Source organism: Xylona heveae (genome assembly GCF_001619985.1).
Source record: "Xylona heveae TC161 unplaced genomic scaffold L228scaffold_5, whole genome shotgun sequence".
In the NCBI taxonomy this organism is placed as follows: domain Eukaryota; kingdom Fungi; phylum Ascomycota; class Xylonomycetes; order Xylonales; family Xylonaceae; genus Xylona; species Xylona heveae.
This window is the reverse complement of record NW_017264197.1, coordinates 1-14,854: the sequence shown is the minus strand read 5'-3', so window position 1 is coordinate 14,854 and position 14,854 is coordinate 1. Positions and strand designations below refer to the sequence as shown.

The following is a 14,854-nucleotide window of genomic DNA, read 5'->3' as shown; positions in this document are numbered from 1 at the left end:
CCTAGATCAATTGGTCTAGTTTAGGTCGACCAAGTCCAATACTTGTAAATGGCCTATTCAGGAAATAACAGAGTCCAAACCGCCCAAGATAGGCACCCAGCGTGCAGAGTGCACATTCGAGGAAGATATATTTATTAATGGAATATGTCGTTATAACTTATTTGATTTATGGTATTACAGACCCCACTTTTAATCAGGAGAGCTCCTATTCTATCTATTTTTGCAGTGCGACTCTCAATTCCTTGTTTTCAGAACCCAATGGTCTTCGCTTTTGGATTTCTGGAGACCATTGAATTGGCTATCGATGATCAAACTTACACATTCCTGGTTTCTTTAATGTTGTCAACCCATATTTCCCACTTTCTCTCGCGGTTCGGTGTGGAAGTCGCAAGTCTTGTTGCCATGATCTTAGTGAGAATCAAACATTTTATCCAAGAATACTATGCTGCGAATTTATTCTTCAAGCGCAAGGGCTCAAAAAAAATGCCATGTTATTACGTAGGCGACCAGGTGTATGAATGGATTCTTCAATCCATCTTGCTCACGCTCACCTTATGCATCAAGTTAATGCTAGGTTTCGGACGCAAACGGTTGGTAGAAGTTAAACATTGATATCGCTTGGCAAAGCACTTCACGTCACAAACACTCTCCGCTCAGCTGCTAATCATCGATTGGGACATGTGATCAATATTTTTTGATGATTCATCACGTCAATCCAATTCAATTAATTGAAGAGCTTGATCTGAACAGAAGAATGCTTGTATGGGCGCTTTGCAGCTTTTGCCGATGCATCTGATAGCGTGGAATAACGCTGGGTATATGTATGTACACGAAGTAGGAAACGAGATTGTGTCTTCTTAGCTGTCAAACCACGAGAAAAGCGCAATGAGATGAGCCATGCGCATGAATCTTCCCGGACCTGAAAGCACGAAACATCTTGCTGACGCAGCTGTGAAGCATCGCTTTCCCGCGTCGGAGATCAAAGGATTTGAAACAAACCAATTGGCAGCTTGGCGATCGTGAATAGCATGAGCTTGCGGCTTGCAACTGAAGCAGCGCATCTATCGGACCCCGTGGAGAGGAAACAAAAATGCGGCGTGCTAACGAGCAGCTTCCACAGCCCCCGATTTACAACTCTTCGTCTTCGTTGGCTGTAGCGGGCACGGTTTCCTTCTTTACTGCTTCCAAAGGTGGCTCTGCTTTGGGAGCAATCCCCGATTCTTTGACGCTACCAGGACCGGTTTCCAGACGCTTCCTCATCATTTCCTCGTCCAAGCCCGACAGACTTGCCCGTTGTTTCTTCAACGGACTGCCAACTATCGCATCGGTGGAATCTTCGCCTGCGTTGACGGGCGTGTTGAGGCTAAAAGTTGGCGGCGTAGAGCCAGATACCGTCACGGAGGGATCCAATGCTGGAGATTTGCGAGCCGGTGGTGTCGCATCGCTGAGCGGATCGGCTGAATGCTGTCGTTTTAACTGCTCAAGTGTGAGCCTAAACCCTTCCTGAAAACTGTACACTAGGCGGACACGTACCTTGATATTGCGAAGTCCTTCTGTAAGTTCACCTTGCCGTTTCGCGTCCTCCGGAGAAAGCAAATCGGAACCATCGACATTGTTGTCGATATCTTCAAGTTTACCAACGATGCCAGCATCATCGTCTTCATCGTCGCTGTCCATTGCGTCTCTTGAGCTTTTGCCCGATTTCCCCTTTTTGTACGTGGACGAAGGCAGGAGGGCATCATTGTCACGGAAAGCGGCAAAACCAACGGTGCCCCGGGTATTCAACGGGCCTAATTTGCTAAAATCTGTCTGCACAGATTTGCGCTTCCCTGAAGCCGGAGTTGTGCTTGTGTCTCTCGAGGATGGTAGAATGCCCATTTTTTGCAATTGCCCTACATTTAGTCAGAATGTGAACTGATGAAATCGCAGAAGAAAAGGGGAACTAACTCTCGCCTCGATACAGGAAGGTGAAGACTGCATAAGGCTTATCAGGGCCATCAATGCCGGTCACAGTTTGGGTGCTTATCGATTTCGGGTCCAAAGTTTTTGGTTTGGCAAAACTTGTTGTATGATCGACGTCCGCATCTCCGCCTCCCGACCCTTTTGCATTACCATTCGAGCCTGCTTGAGAGTCCTCATCATCATCATGTGCGTCAAATTGAGGAGAATATTCTCCTTTTTTAATCTCGCCGGAGGCAAGAACGCGAAACAAGGCGACCTTTATCTGTCCAGCAGCTTCGGGCATCGGGGGTTCATCTTCTGAGTCGGAATCAGAAGAAAAAAGGCCATCTTCCTCGGTCATCCTTTGAATCGGTGCTCGTTCATCTGCACCGTATCGCAGCACTCCTTTGCTTTCCTTGCCGCCCTCGCTATCCTTCTCCATGTCCATCTCGCTCCCCGCAGCAGCACGTTCCTTGGCTTCTCTTTTCTTACGAAGCTTCCTCTCCAATCGTTGTCTCCGCTTCTCAATCGTCGCTGCAGCGTCTTTACCTTCCAAGTCTAGGCCATTCAGCCACCTCTCTAGGCCAACTTCACGGAAAAGAAATTCGCGCTCGGCGAGGCCGCCGCCTTCAGATTCCGGAACGCTGACCCATCTTGAATTGACCCAGGTCTCCTCGCCTCTTCTTAGAAGGGTTGCCACTTCTTCCTTCTGTCGTCCATCAAAGTAAATATAAGCCGCAACTGTTTCATTCGGAGAGCCGGTGAGGGCAATATAAGGCCCGATCGAACTGGTGTATCGACCACGAGTACTTCCATATCCAGGGAGTTCTCCAACATATTTCGGTTTTGGGAATGGTTCTTCCTCTGTAGGCTTCGGTGTTGAATAAGGCACAGTCAAACCAGGTGTGAGGAGAGTTATCGATATTGCAAATGTGGACTGTTCAGGCTTCTTAGTCGTCGAATCTGGTGGAATTCTTGGAGGTGGCACTGGAATGTAAGACGTAATCCTGGAATACTTCGATTGCTTTTGAATGGAATATTCTGGCAAAGGGCCATCCGGAGTGTGGATGCTCACAGCCAGGCCCTTGAAGCAAGGCATGGCTAGCCCCTGGTGACAGGAAGATGATCGGGGACTAGGTCACCAGTCGTGGCAGAGAATTATGAATGTGGTTCTGTTGAGCGTACTCTTGAAAAACAAGATATACTGTGGATAGCTGCTCAATTTGAGTCGGGTTTCCAGTGGGTAATCCGATTCTCAACAGAACGAGCTCAAGCGGAGTGATCTTGGAGGGGCGGTGTGGAGAACGACAGCGTTGAGGTTGAATTTAGCTTGGTTTAACGGTAGAAAAACTCAAGATCGAGAATATTGTGCTATTCTTCGACATTTCAAGATGCTGGCCTGCATAAAGGCAACATTTTGAAAAGGGATGTAAAAAAAAAAGAATGATGCTGGTGATGGAGCACTCGTGACGTGGGGAAGTCGGACGGTCGAGCATTCGCCCTCGGGAAGAGCCGCGCTATCTAGAACGAGCACGGCCAAGCTCCTGACAGCTTTTCTTCTGCCCAGGGACCAGGACGTCAAGCCTTATTTACCACCCCAAGGGCTCTACTCAAGACTCTACCATTACAGAAGTCTATGTCTCAACTTTTGAGACTGGAAGGATATTGACATCAAAATATCGAGTAGTCGCTATTCACATCCTGTTTGGACTTCCTTGCGGTTCATTGGTAAGGAGCTGAACTGGAATGCGAAACTATACTATAACTAGCTTCAGATGTCGTTCAATATGAGGATAATTCAGATCACGCAGGACACCAGAAACTTTAATGGCAATTTGACAAATGATGCTGTCGTATGCTATCGAGGGAAGTATTTTATATGTTGAGACGCATGAATCCGATCGAGCTCTGCCTGTTAATATTCGGTGGGTTGCGCAAATGTCACGTGCGGTCGCGCTTTCACGTGATAGTTAGATACCGAGATCCAAGCCTAGCCTTATCAGTCGAATCTCTTTCTTATGAGTTGTTACTTCGAAGGCTTGCTTAATCTCTCACTAAACGCTGACTTACTCTGAAGCTCCTTCAGTGAAGATGGCAGCTACAGCCAGAAATGTCAACCAGACGGCTCGCAAAAGTCTGCTGCTGGCTTTTGATGCTTTTGGCACATTATTCACGCCCAAAGAACCAGTTCCAAAACAGTATGGAGAAGTCGCTAGGAAGTATGGTGTTTCCGTCACTGATGACGAAATACAACAGTCCTTTCGGCTTGGTAGGCTTTTCTCTTCAGTATTATTCCGCGTAATTGCCGTAGTTGACATGGATACAAGCATTCAAAGATGAAGCTGCACGTAATCCCAATTATGGTAAAGCAGTAGGGATGAATGCGCAGACCTGGTGGGCAAATGTGAGGCTCGAACCTGCTCTACCACTTTTCCAAATACGACGCTTATGGCTACTGCCTTTAGCCTTCATGATGCTGACCTGTCCCAGGTTATCCGTGCAACATTGAAGCCTAAGTTAGAAGAAAGACAAGCTCTCCCAGCAGGTCTGATTCCAGAGCTTATAAATCGTTTTTCTTCTTCAGAAGGCTACATGCTCTATCCTGATGTACTGCCACTTTTTCAAGAGATTCGCAACAAAAGGGACGGCAAGCCTTCCGCGTGGCCATGGGAGCGGACCATTGTGGGCATCATTACCAACTCGGATGATCGTGTACCTGATGTCTTGTCAAACTTCGGTCTGAAGGTAGGTGCCCGCGCGGTAGGAAGGAAAGGGCAAAAGATTGGTGAGATCGAGAAAGACGATGACATTGAATTCGTTGTCTTAAGCTACGACGTTGGCGCAGAGAAGCCTGATCGACGCATTTTTGAAGCTGCTAAAGATATGCTTGTGGAGACTCTTATTGAAGAACGACAAGACTCAGACCACTTTCAAGCCCATGGCAAACCTGGAACCACCACGGACAAATACAATCAGGCTTTTGAAGCGACTCGAAACCTATTCAACGGACAATCGAAAGATGCAATCACTAATAATCTGGGCGCCAGTGATCTCGCAGGCCAACTTGCGTCAGAAGTCTCTGAGTTTGAGCTGCTCTACGTCGGCGATGAACTGAAGAAAGACGTGCTTGGAGCTCAAAATGCTGGCTGGCCCAGCCTTTTGCTCGATCGAGAGCATAAATATCGTGACTCATTTAGCAGCGGAGCCAAGATCGCTTCGGTTATTGAAAGTTCTAACAGCGATACTGCTACGCCGCGAAAATTTCACGTCATTCAAGATTTGCGAAACCTTTCGTCAGTTCAAATATCAGATCTGGACTGAAGTAAGCCGGCCTTTTCGAGTGAGCTTGTTTCCACGACAAAGTATGCTGACTGGCCAAAGCTCTAGACAAAGAGTTTTCTTCTGTCAGCAAGGCACGCAAGCCATCTGAAATATGATATATACTTAGACATTCGCGCAAGCGTCTAACTCCGAACCTTTCGCACCAGTTGTGTATGCAGCCACATTCCGCCCATTTTAAGATTATGTCAGAATCTCGATCTCGTCGGAGATCGCAAGTATTATCCCCGAGTTCCTTAAAACTCTTGTAAAAATGCCTTACAAATTATCAATTTTGATTTCCAAGGATTGCAAAGCGGAACGGGAAAGGGTTGACCAAAGTCTTCGGAAACGCTAAGTAGGATGCGGGCACCACCGCTCGCTACCCCAGATTACCAACCCCAGCGGAACTAATTCCGCGGCGCTTGACAATCATATCAAGTTTCCATGATGAGGGCGTTTTACGATCACGAAATACATTTAGACGATTTTGCCATCTTAATATGATTATCAATCTATCCATTGTAATATGAACGGTAGAATGGAATTGAGGCATGACAGAGAGCATATAAGCATGGCAAATCTCTTCTCCAGAATTCCCTTCCCCCACATCCGTTTCATAGCAACCAATTACATTGAATAAATTCTTTTACTATATTAATCTGCATCTCGACTACCAAGACGTCAAATCAATTTTCTGAAATGTCCGTTCTTAAGAACGTTATCGTCATTGGAGGCGGGGGTAACCTTGGCCCGAGCATCCTCTCTGCACTTCACTCATCCTCCCACTCATTCAATATCTCTGTCCTCAGCCGAGCATCCAGCGCTGCTACCTTCCCACCATATGTTACTGTCCACAAGACAGAATATAGCCACTCTTCTCTAGTTAAGACATTGAGGGGTCAAGATGCTGTAGTATCGACCGTTGGTGGCATAGCACTTAGCGATCAGAAAAAGATTATTGACGCTGCCATTGAAGCAGGGGTGAAGCGTTTCATTCCCTCCGAGTTCGGCAGCAATATCTGGGACAAAAAGACACTTGAGCTGGTTCCAGTTTTTGGAAAGAAAAAGGACGTGGTCGAGTACCTCCGATCAAAGGAGTCTGACGGTTTGACCTGGACCGATATCATCACGGGGCCTTTCTTTGACTGGGTAAGTCGACCTTTTTAATTTGAAATAGTACAATATCTTTTCAATTGGGATCTTTGTTGCGGGTCTAGCTAGGCAGTATCACTGACAGGTGGTAACTGTGAACAGGGGCTTAAGGCCGGTTTCCTCGGATTCGATCTGAAGTCTAATACTGCCACGATTTTTGATGACGGCAATCGACCCTTTTCTACGACTACCATCGCCACTGTCGGAACTGCGGTTGCTAATTCCCTGGCTCGTCCCTCGCAAACGGCAAACAAGATCGTATATGTGAGTTCGGTTGTAACTACGCAGAATGAGGTTCTCGCTGCGTATGAGAAGGCGACTGGCAAGAAGTGGCAGGTCAAGAAGGAAAGTACCGAAGAGTCAGCCAAGATCGGTGGAGAGAAGCTTGCTAAAGGAGACTTGAGTGGTTTTATCAATGTGGTGCGTGCGGTGACTTACGGTCCGCAATATGCTGGCAACTGGGAGGCTGGCCCGGGTTCTGACAATGAACTGCTAGCGATTCCGCAGGAGAATGTCTTTGAGACTGTTCAGAGAATTGTGGATGAGAAATAACTTTGCCTAATTTGCAGGGAAATATTGACGATTCACTCGGTAGGAGGCGTTCATGCCAGGAGATGAAATCCTGGAGAGCAGGTTCGGTAGTCCATAGGTTATATGAAATTAAAGCCAAATGTTGATTGCAGTGGTTTCCAATTTTACAATGCGAGGTCCTCCACACGAACAAGTCCGCTGCCCATTCCTGCTGCTGCCCACCCGCCGCAGCTAAGATTTGGGTTCCATGATACGTCGGTTATGCTTGATCGTTCCTCGAAAATTGCATTAGAGATTCGGTTGCTCGAGCCATGTTCGTCTTTGCTCGGTTGGAGCACCACAGATTCAACTTTGAAACCTTCCACAATCCGACTTATTCCTCCGTCCTGCCGGCTCCACTCGTGGAAAAACCATGTCTGTTGTTGAGGAACGGATTTGGAGTTGAGTAATCTGCGCAAAGGATTTGTTGCTACAGCTGCTCCGTCTATTGTCCCCGCTAATATCATTGGATGTACCACTCCGGCAGCGAGACTCATTAAGAGTGCCTTTCCATGGTTCTGGGGTCGTGCAACTGCTATAGTTGAGTAGAATCGCCGCAGGGGTGAGAGCCGAACGTGTCCCTGTTCATCGGCCGACATGGCAGCCTGCATATGGTCGCTCCATGCTAGCACGCTATTGCCAATGCGAGACCGCTGTGAGAGGACTGAGTCCGCCTTTGGCGACCTTAGGTCAGTTGCCCGAAGGTATCCATCCATTGACGCTGTCAAGAGTATATGCGGTCTTGAAGGATATCCACTAGTAACTGAGAGAACGTATGTGCCATGAATATGTTGATAAAACCATGGCGTCGGAGACCATGGTCTTGGTAGCTCATCTGATGGACGTGGTCGAATATCAAAAACTGCCACAAACCCATTGGCACAACCTACTACAATATCATGGCTGGAGAGCCAGTCCAGGCTCGTGCATATGCTTTCTGGCGGGCCAGACTCAAAAGCGGGCTTTGTGATATGTACTGTGTGTAAAGTCAGGATGACGTGAAAGAAAAGCTAAGGACAGAACAGAAAGAAGCTCACAATACTGTGTAGGGGTTTCCTGATTAGAGACTCCCGGACGGAACACATCAAAGACTCTTAACTTGCCATCTCCAAATACTGCACCCAAAAGCCCAATACTATCTGTCTCATCCTGATTTCGCAGGGCACGGCACCATTTGAGCTGTTTGACGGGTCCCCATTCTGTGCATATCACAAGTCTCAAGCTTGGCGACTTCGTCAAGTCCGGCTGGCATTGGCCATGTTGGTCTGCTGCCGCCGCAGGAAAACCCCATATTTGAATACAAGATGGCGTCGCTGGAGAAGGGGAGTAGGCAGGTGCGACATTGCGCGAAGGATGTCCAGCCGGAGGATTTAGTCTGTCTGTCTTGTTGTCGAGTGAGTTTGTGCAAAGCGCCAAGTATTGAACGCCGCTTTTGTTGTTTGGTGCCCAGTCGATGCACTGCACCTTATCGCCAGCATTGAGCATCCAACCAAGTCGGGGATTCTTTTTTGAAGACTGTTGCGATTGTCCATCGATGGGATCATCAGGCTTCCAGCATTCTTCGATGCTAATGCTTTCGCCATTGGGTATAGTGACTAGTTTTTGGTCCTTCCATAGCCCCATGAACACCTTACAATCGCCCTCTCCAGTGCGAGGAAGAAACTCGATTGCAGAGTCTGGAGAAAGAGCTTGCGTCTGCTGTGTCATTCGAAATGATTTTTTCCCGCCCCCATTATCATACCAACGCCAACTGAGAGTCGCCTCTTTTTCTCTGACTTCCTCGGGGAGGAAGAAGCTGTAGTCTAATCCGCCGGTGCCATTGTCCTTCGCATGGCGCCGGGGCAGAGTTGGGTCATTGCACCATTTACTGCGAGAACGAAGAAGTGCGATGATTCCCGCGTCCTCATCCCCAGCCAGGTTGGTGAGCATTTCTCTTTTGGTGCCAGATTTGTGCATCTCAGGGACGCCCCGGATGATGCCTTTTGACGGCTGAGCAGATGATTGAACATCTCTTGGTCGGTGAGTCTTTGATTCATTCTTAGAATCTGCATCGCGTCTTTTTATTTTGTCTCTGCGGACAATTGCAAATTCAGATGATTTCCTTTTCTTGCGTGGGGTCCTCGATTCATTTTCATTTGCTTCTTCATCAGAGATGATCATGCTAGTGGCATCTTCTTCTTCTTCATCCTCACTTTCTTCTTCTTCTACTTCATCTTCATCATCCTGAACTTCGTTTCCCTGGCCTTTCGTTCGGACATGAAACTCGTCATCTTCGCCGGAATCGTCATAACGATCTTCTGTGTCTTCTAGCTGAGAGTCTTCACTCAAAATATCTAGCCCTGCCAGGGGATCAAGGTTGTATGATGTTCTTTGGCGTTTCCGTCCTGATTGTCTTCGTGAACTCATTCTGGTATTTAAGCAGTTTCTAATTTCCCTTGTTGCCGTTTCTGTGTTTCATGGATCTCCCGCGTCACATTCTCGGTATCGCCTTTGGCGAGTGTGTGAGCTTGATGTCGAACTTCAAGTGGAACCCACGCTTTGCGAAACAGACATCACTTTGTGTGATCTCTTCAAAGTTTATCGCTATAGTATTCTTCCTCGAGTATTCTGATTATTGTGCTCTTGTATATCGATCATATTTCTCGTATGACAATCTCACTCTTGAAGGGTGTGGGGTGTAAGTCTGGATGAAGAGCAATCCATTTTGAGAATGTAATGCATTTTAGACATGCTAATTTCAAGAAAGTCGTCTTAGCTCAATTGGGAGAGCGCCAGACTGAAGTCAACTTCTGTCTTAATGCAACGCGTTATCTGGAGGTACTGTGTTCGATCCACAGAGACGACACTTGTCTATATTTTTAATTTTATTTTTCTTATTCTGCATTTCGGCTTTTTATTTTTATACCTTCTTGGGAATATATTTTTGGATTCATGTAATCGTGATGTGAGGAAGAGTGCCATTCTTGAAATTTTGGATTAAGATATTGTATTTAATTCTGTAGTATATTTATGCCTTTGATATAAAAGTAAACTGGTTACTAAAATTACTACGCCTTGCCGGAAGTTTGATGCTACTGTCTTACGTCTCATATTTTGCCCAGCATTACACAGAAGCCTGAATGACCTCTAAATGCAATTATCCCATTTTCATAAAATATCGACGGAGATGTGCTGACTTGCTGCAGCTCCTAGGGACGTTTTTCGTTCAGGCGTGCAAACCAACAAAGCTGCAGGCGAGACTTAGAGCGGCAACGGCGAAGACACTGCCCGACTGCCCACCAAGCCAAAGCTAAACAAATGCTTGTGGACTGACGTCGGTTTGCATACTCTCCCACTTCTTCAATCCTAATCGAACTCCAGCTACCATGCAGCACTAGAAAGTGTCCTCTTTTACTCTTTGCATTTTACTCTACACTTTCTTACGGTTTTTGAAATAAGTCTGGCCATGAATTCAGCGCCCCCGCGCACGTCGGGGCCGCAGCCTCGGCTCTGCGCACAATCTTCAGCGGATGCGTCTGACGACCTGTCGCGAGACCCCACCATTGTTCATCGTACACCAGCAGACCCCGAGGCCGTATATATTAACAAGCCCGTGGAAGGAAACCAAGAAGCGCAGAGAGGAAGAGAGAGTCCAGCCGAAAATGCAGAAGAAGTCCCAGCTCGGATACCCTCAGAAGAGGACGAGCCGCGCAAATGCTGGATTTGCTTTTCTGATGAAACCGAGGATACACCATTGACGTCGGAATGGAGGACACCTTGCCCGTGTGCTCTTACAGCACACGAATCATGTCTGCTGGACTGGATAGCTGATCTCGAAGCCCCGAACCCAAACCGACGGACTGCTGTCCCCGCCAAAATCCTGTGCCCACAATGCAAATCCGAGATAAAAGTGGCACGACCACGCAGCATCATCGTGGAGAGCGTCAACGCGGTCGAACGTATACTCGGAAAGGCGGTCGTCCCAGGGGCTTTTACCGTCATAGCGGGAAGCATCTGGGCGGGCTGCTTGGTACATGGCATCGCCACCGTACATCTAATCTTCGGCCGAGAAGGTGCTACGCGGATTTTAACTTATGGATTGGTGCCTCAAGCGGATCCGTTGACTGAACTCTTTGCTCAGCATAGCGCGATTGTACCTCGCTGGAACCTGCCGCTGAGCCTAGGACTACCCTTGATCCCAGTTGCCCTCATATTTTCGCGAACGAGCGTGGCGGACAGCGTACTACCCCTCGTTCCTATTACGTTCTTTATCGCACAGAATAATGACTGGGATCGATGGGACCTGACACGATGGCCCCCAAGCCCAGCCATGGTGATCGCCACACTTCCATATCTGAGAGTGGCCTACAATGAACTTTATGAAAGAGTCTTTGGCGCAAGGGAAAGGAGATGGATCAAGGAGATACAACCGCGAAGTGGGGAAACTGAGCAGGATATAAACGGTGGCGATATTCATCAAGCCCCTGAGAACGATGCGCAGAGGCAGGACGAACAAAACCTGCTGATGGAGATCAATGTTGAGGTTGAAGTCGTGGATGACGATGAGGGGGTTAACAACGATCTTCCACCGGGCCAGCAGGAGGCAGCGCAAGGCCCTGCGGCCGCTGGTGACCAAGCGGCTGAACCCCATGGCCGACACAATAATTTTGTTATTTCAACCTCTCAACTCGTTGATACCATACTCGGAGCGCTGGTGTTTCCCGGCGTCTCTGCTGCTATGGGTTATATTCTCCAACTAACCCTGCCGCGGTCTTGGACTACGCCACCGTTTTCTGGTCCTTTCGGTCGGACACGCTTGACGGGACTCTTGCAAGCACGATGGGGCCGTAGCATTGTCGGCGGTTGCATCTTCGTTGTTCTCAAAGACGCATTGACTTTATACTGTCGGTGGAAGCTTGCACAGGGTCACCGCAAGAGACAAGTGGTCGACTATGATCGCAAAAAGAAGAAGACGGAATCTCGTTGACCATTACGATAGTACAGAGGCTGTTTTATATTTGCAACACAGACTATTGATGTTGCCATGATTTCGCTGGGCGTTGGCAGGCACATATTACAGTACATATTCCCCCCAAAATTTCATAATCAAGTTCATAACCGGCCTGCGAAGCACATTTATCCTCGCAGAGCTATTGGACTCATTCATAACTGAGAAATAGATTTCAATTGGAACAAGAAAAATTTGAAGCCATGTATGCATATAAAAATCCATTGCACGTGGCATATCGAAGAGGAAGCAGAGTAGCTCGAGAATGTGATTGCCGGGAAATCGCCTGCGAAGATGAGCAATGGTTGAATTAATGAATTAATAACGAATGTACGAGGGCCGAGCCCCTCCCTGTTTTTCATCAGGCTCAGTATATCAAGGGTTGGACATATAATTGCATCAACTTACGTCTTGCGGATATGAAGGCGGAGGATTGAAGAACTTCTTGCCGTATCCTGTCGTTGACAGACAGGGTACCTCTATGGGTCTTTGACCCCAAGCATCCGAGACATCGAAACTTGGGTGCTGGAGTAGATCGTACTCGGGATCGATAGAAATGGCATGCATGCGCTCAAAAAGCACATGCTGTCCGAGCAAAAGCGCAATTTCGTCATTTTCAAGGACTTCAAAATCTTCTCGGAATCTCTTTTGCTTGAATCCAGCATTGAACTCTAACGTGATCAGGCCATGGGCTTTCATAACTTGGTTGTTAAGATCTTTGAATTCGTGCCTGCTCTGTCGACGTTCGTCATTTTCGAGTCCCAGTTTCTTTAGAAGGTCAAGGGAGATAAAATTGGCTTCAGCGCCGGTATCAACTTTGGTCCACACATTTAGCGGTTTCCTTTCACCACGTGGTTGAAGGGTCACAATCATCCATGTCGGGTCTCGTTGATCCTAGATCCACGGAGTCCGTCAGTGCGCTCTCTCGGCGATAATCACGGCGACAAAAAAAAGAAGAAGAAGAAATGATAGGAATATTTGTTGAGCAGACGCAGAAAAATGGAAGAACTGAAAAAAAAAAAAAAAAGAAACATACGGCCGTCCCAGTAACGGTGTATCTGTTCCCATGTTCAGGATCAAAAGTGGTCGAGCTCTCAACGCCATTTCCATTGACCGAGTGACCGGGATCGTCAATGATAAAATGATCGCTATCGCTATCGGGATCCAATTCGTTGGTTGTGGGGGTGGCTACAGGATCTGCTGGGATGTTTATTTCATCCTGCTCAAAGTCCTTCTCCCGTACCCCATCGGAGCCTTCATCTACCCGAGCAAAGTCAGCCACCTGGAGAGTCATGCCGAGAAGCTTTGTCGGACCACAATCTTGGAAAATAAAGGAGGAAAAAGTGAAGAGGATGGCGTGCAGTTTGCTGACCTGGATCCAACTCGAGACGACTTGATCATGACTGTTTATATACTCAGGTGAAGGGCCGTAATACGGAACAATGTCTGCTTGTACGCTTCCACGCTATAACACTTGGATTGGGGCCAAGAACCAGGGTGATCCGCTGGGGCCCCCAAAATTCCCACCGCCACAGATGCCGACGCCGTTGGCCGCATGTTCTAGACATGCGCGTCTTGACTTTTCATTCGACGCGGCCGCGCGCCACTTTGATATTTGTACAGGTGGGCGCGTTTTGTCAGCCTTGGGGTCACTGTCATCAAGTTGTCTGCAGCCCAATCAGCGACTGACCTGCTTCTTTTGGCACTGGTGGTGGCACAATCCCACAACCCCGCCGCCATGGTCGACTGCGGTACGAACTTGTTGCTGTTCAGCCTCGGGGTTGTAATAAAGCCCCCGATGCACATGTTCCGAAGCTCGACCGCTCATCATCAAAGGCGCTATTTTGGCTGACCCAACCGTAAGTTGGGGGTTCGTTTTCTTACTCTCTAATGCGAGCCGTTGTTGTACTGAGCGTTGGAATCAAGTCAAGCTATGACCGACGACTCACTACCGTCCACTTTATTCCGACGGGGAACATCGTTCTCCGCGACGACCGCCTCAACTAGTTTTGATCCTGTCAAGGGTTACCCGCAACTTGCCCATGAAGTGGGCACCGAACCGAGTTGGCTCATCTTTCGTCGTTTCTCAGTACTAAATGCACGCAATCTGCTCTACTATCAGGCGGAGCTTGTGCAGCTTGAGCATGAGTTGAATGAACTGGAAGCAAGAAGCGACGGAAAGGAGGATGGCGAATCCCACCATCTAGAAGTTGCTAGATTGATGAATTCGGAGCCCGGGTCTCTAGGGTACAAGCAATGGCAAAAAGTCCAAGAGATTCGTGGTAAACTTGAACATTACAGTATCACCTCCACGACATCCATTAATGCCAGCAAATAGTCCTAACGGCAAGCGGTAGATTCATTATTACTTCAACATGCGAAGCTGTGCAAGCTTCCACCCCCGAATGTGGCAGATTTTCGCGAATTACACAAATTCATCCACGGAGTCTACGGTTGCAAATGGATGCGATCTCCAGAAGACTCAATCTGGGAAATGGCGGACGACGGAAAGAGCCATGCGCGGGAAGACCTCGTCGTCCTGACCACTGCAGATAAGAGCAAATTTCAACAATGGTTTGAGGATGTGGTCCTTAGATTGTACCATGACAAGATTTATTTGAGGTTTATTGTCCGTGGTTCCTTTCTTTGTCACCCCAGGCCCCTCAAGCCGTTCCCTTACGCCACAGTTTGTGAATGCGTCGGGGCTGATTTAATAATAATATACACAGAGACGCCGTGGAAGACACATTGGGGCAACCACCAGCTATTCCCATGCCGCACTTGAAAATAGGCTGCGGAAAGGGTAGGGTTGGGTAGGGTTTTGGCAATCATGGCCCACTTATAGGGCTACCCTACAGCAGGGTAGGGTCGAAGCTTTGAAGC

The 14,854-nt window shown here is 47.9% G+C and overlaps 7 protein-coding genes and 1 non-coding gene across 8 annotated transcripts; 5 read left to right on the top strand and 3 right to left on the bottom strand.

Annotated features, from left to right (window-relative positions):
- Positions 1 to 870: 870 nt before the first annotated feature.
- On the bottom strand, positions 871 to 3,153 carry L228DRAFT_126710 (hypothetical protein). Its single transcript, XM_018329057.1, has 3 exons — positions 1,948 to 3,153; positions 1,534 to 1,892; positions 871 to 1,476 (listed from the first exon to the last, which is right to left on the bottom strand). The coding sequence occupies exons 1-3, from the start codon at positions 3,038 to 3,040 to the stop codon at positions 1,129 to 1,131; spliced, it is 1,800 nt and encodes a 599-aa protein (XP_018188030.1). The 5' UTR covers positions 3,041 to 3,153; the 3' UTR covers positions 871 to 1,128.
- Positions 3,154 to 3,995: 842 nt separating this feature from the next.
- L228DRAFT_246766 (HAD-superfamily hydrolase) lies at positions 3,996 to 5,309 on the top strand. Its single transcript, XM_018332492.1, has 3 exons — positions 3,996 to 4,210; positions 4,269 to 4,345; positions 4,432 to 5,309. The coding sequence occupies exons 1-3, from the start codon at positions 4,033 to 4,035 to the stop codon at positions 5,260 to 5,262; spliced, it is 1,086 nt and encodes a 361-aa protein (XP_018188029.1). The 5' UTR covers positions 3,996 to 4,032; the 3' UTR covers positions 5,263 to 5,309.
- Positions 5,310 to 5,790: 481 nt separating this feature from the next.
- Positions 5,791 to 7,093, top strand: L228DRAFT_282589 (NAD(P)-binding protein). Its single transcript, XM_018336024.1, has 2 exons — positions 5,791 to 6,411; positions 6,517 to 7,093. The coding sequence occupies exons 1-2, from the start codon at positions 5,962 to 5,964 to the stop codon at positions 6,964 to 6,966; spliced, it is 900 nt and encodes a 299-aa protein (XP_018188028.1). The 5' UTR covers positions 5,791 to 5,961; the 3' UTR covers positions 6,967 to 7,093.
- Positions 7,094 to 7,109: 16 nt separating this feature from the next.
- L228DRAFT_282588 (hypothetical protein) lies at positions 7,110 to 9,674 on the bottom strand (the record flags this gene model as incomplete). The annotated part of the gene is made up of 2 exons (XM_018336023.1): positions 8,022 to 9,674; positions 7,110 to 7,960 (listed from the first exon to the last, which is right to left on the bottom strand). The coding sequence occupies exons 1-2, from the start codon at positions 9,388 to 9,390 to the stop codon at positions 7,110 to 7,112; spliced, it is 2,220 nt and encodes a 739-aa protein (XP_018188027.1). The 5' UTR covers positions 9,391 to 9,674.
- A 55-nt stretch (positions 9,675 to 9,729) lies between these two features.
- On the top strand, positions 9,730 to 9,829 carry L228DRAFT_t79. Its single transcript has one exon. It is a non-coding gene; the product is annotated as a tRNA-Phe (tRNA).
- A 431-nt stretch (positions 9,830 to 10,260) lies between these two features.
- On the top strand, positions 10,261 to 12,250 carry L228DRAFT_246763 (hypothetical protein). The gene has a single exon (XM_018332491.1). The coding sequence runs from the start codon at positions 10,430 to 10,432 to the stop codon at positions 11,948 to 11,950; it is 1,521 nt and encodes a 506-aa protein (XP_018188026.1). The 5' UTR covers positions 10,261 to 10,429; the 3' UTR covers positions 11,951 to 12,250.
- Positions 11,936 to 13,522, bottom strand: L228DRAFT_246762 (hypothetical protein). The gene is made up of 3 exons (XM_018332490.1): positions 13,008 to 13,522; positions 12,380 to 12,865; positions 11,936 to 12,322 (listed from the first exon to the last, which is right to left on the bottom strand). Exons 1-3 carry the CDS (start codon positions 13,263 to 13,265, stop codon positions 12,290 to 12,292), a joined length of 777 nt encoding a protein of 258 aa, XP_018188025.1. The 5' UTR covers positions 13,266 to 13,522; the 3' UTR covers positions 11,936 to 12,289.
- A 234-nt stretch (positions 13,523 to 13,756) lies between these two features.
- L228DRAFT_246760 (hypothetical protein) lies at positions 13,757 to 14,466 on the top strand. Its single transcript, XM_018332489.1, has one exon. It carries the CDS (start codon positions 13,905 to 13,907, stop codon positions 14,307 to 14,309), a length of 405 nt encoding a protein of 134 aa, XP_018188024.1. The 5' UTR covers positions 13,757 to 13,904; the 3' UTR covers positions 14,310 to 14,466.
- The last annotated feature ends 388 nt before the right edge of the window (positions 14,467 to 14,854 follow it).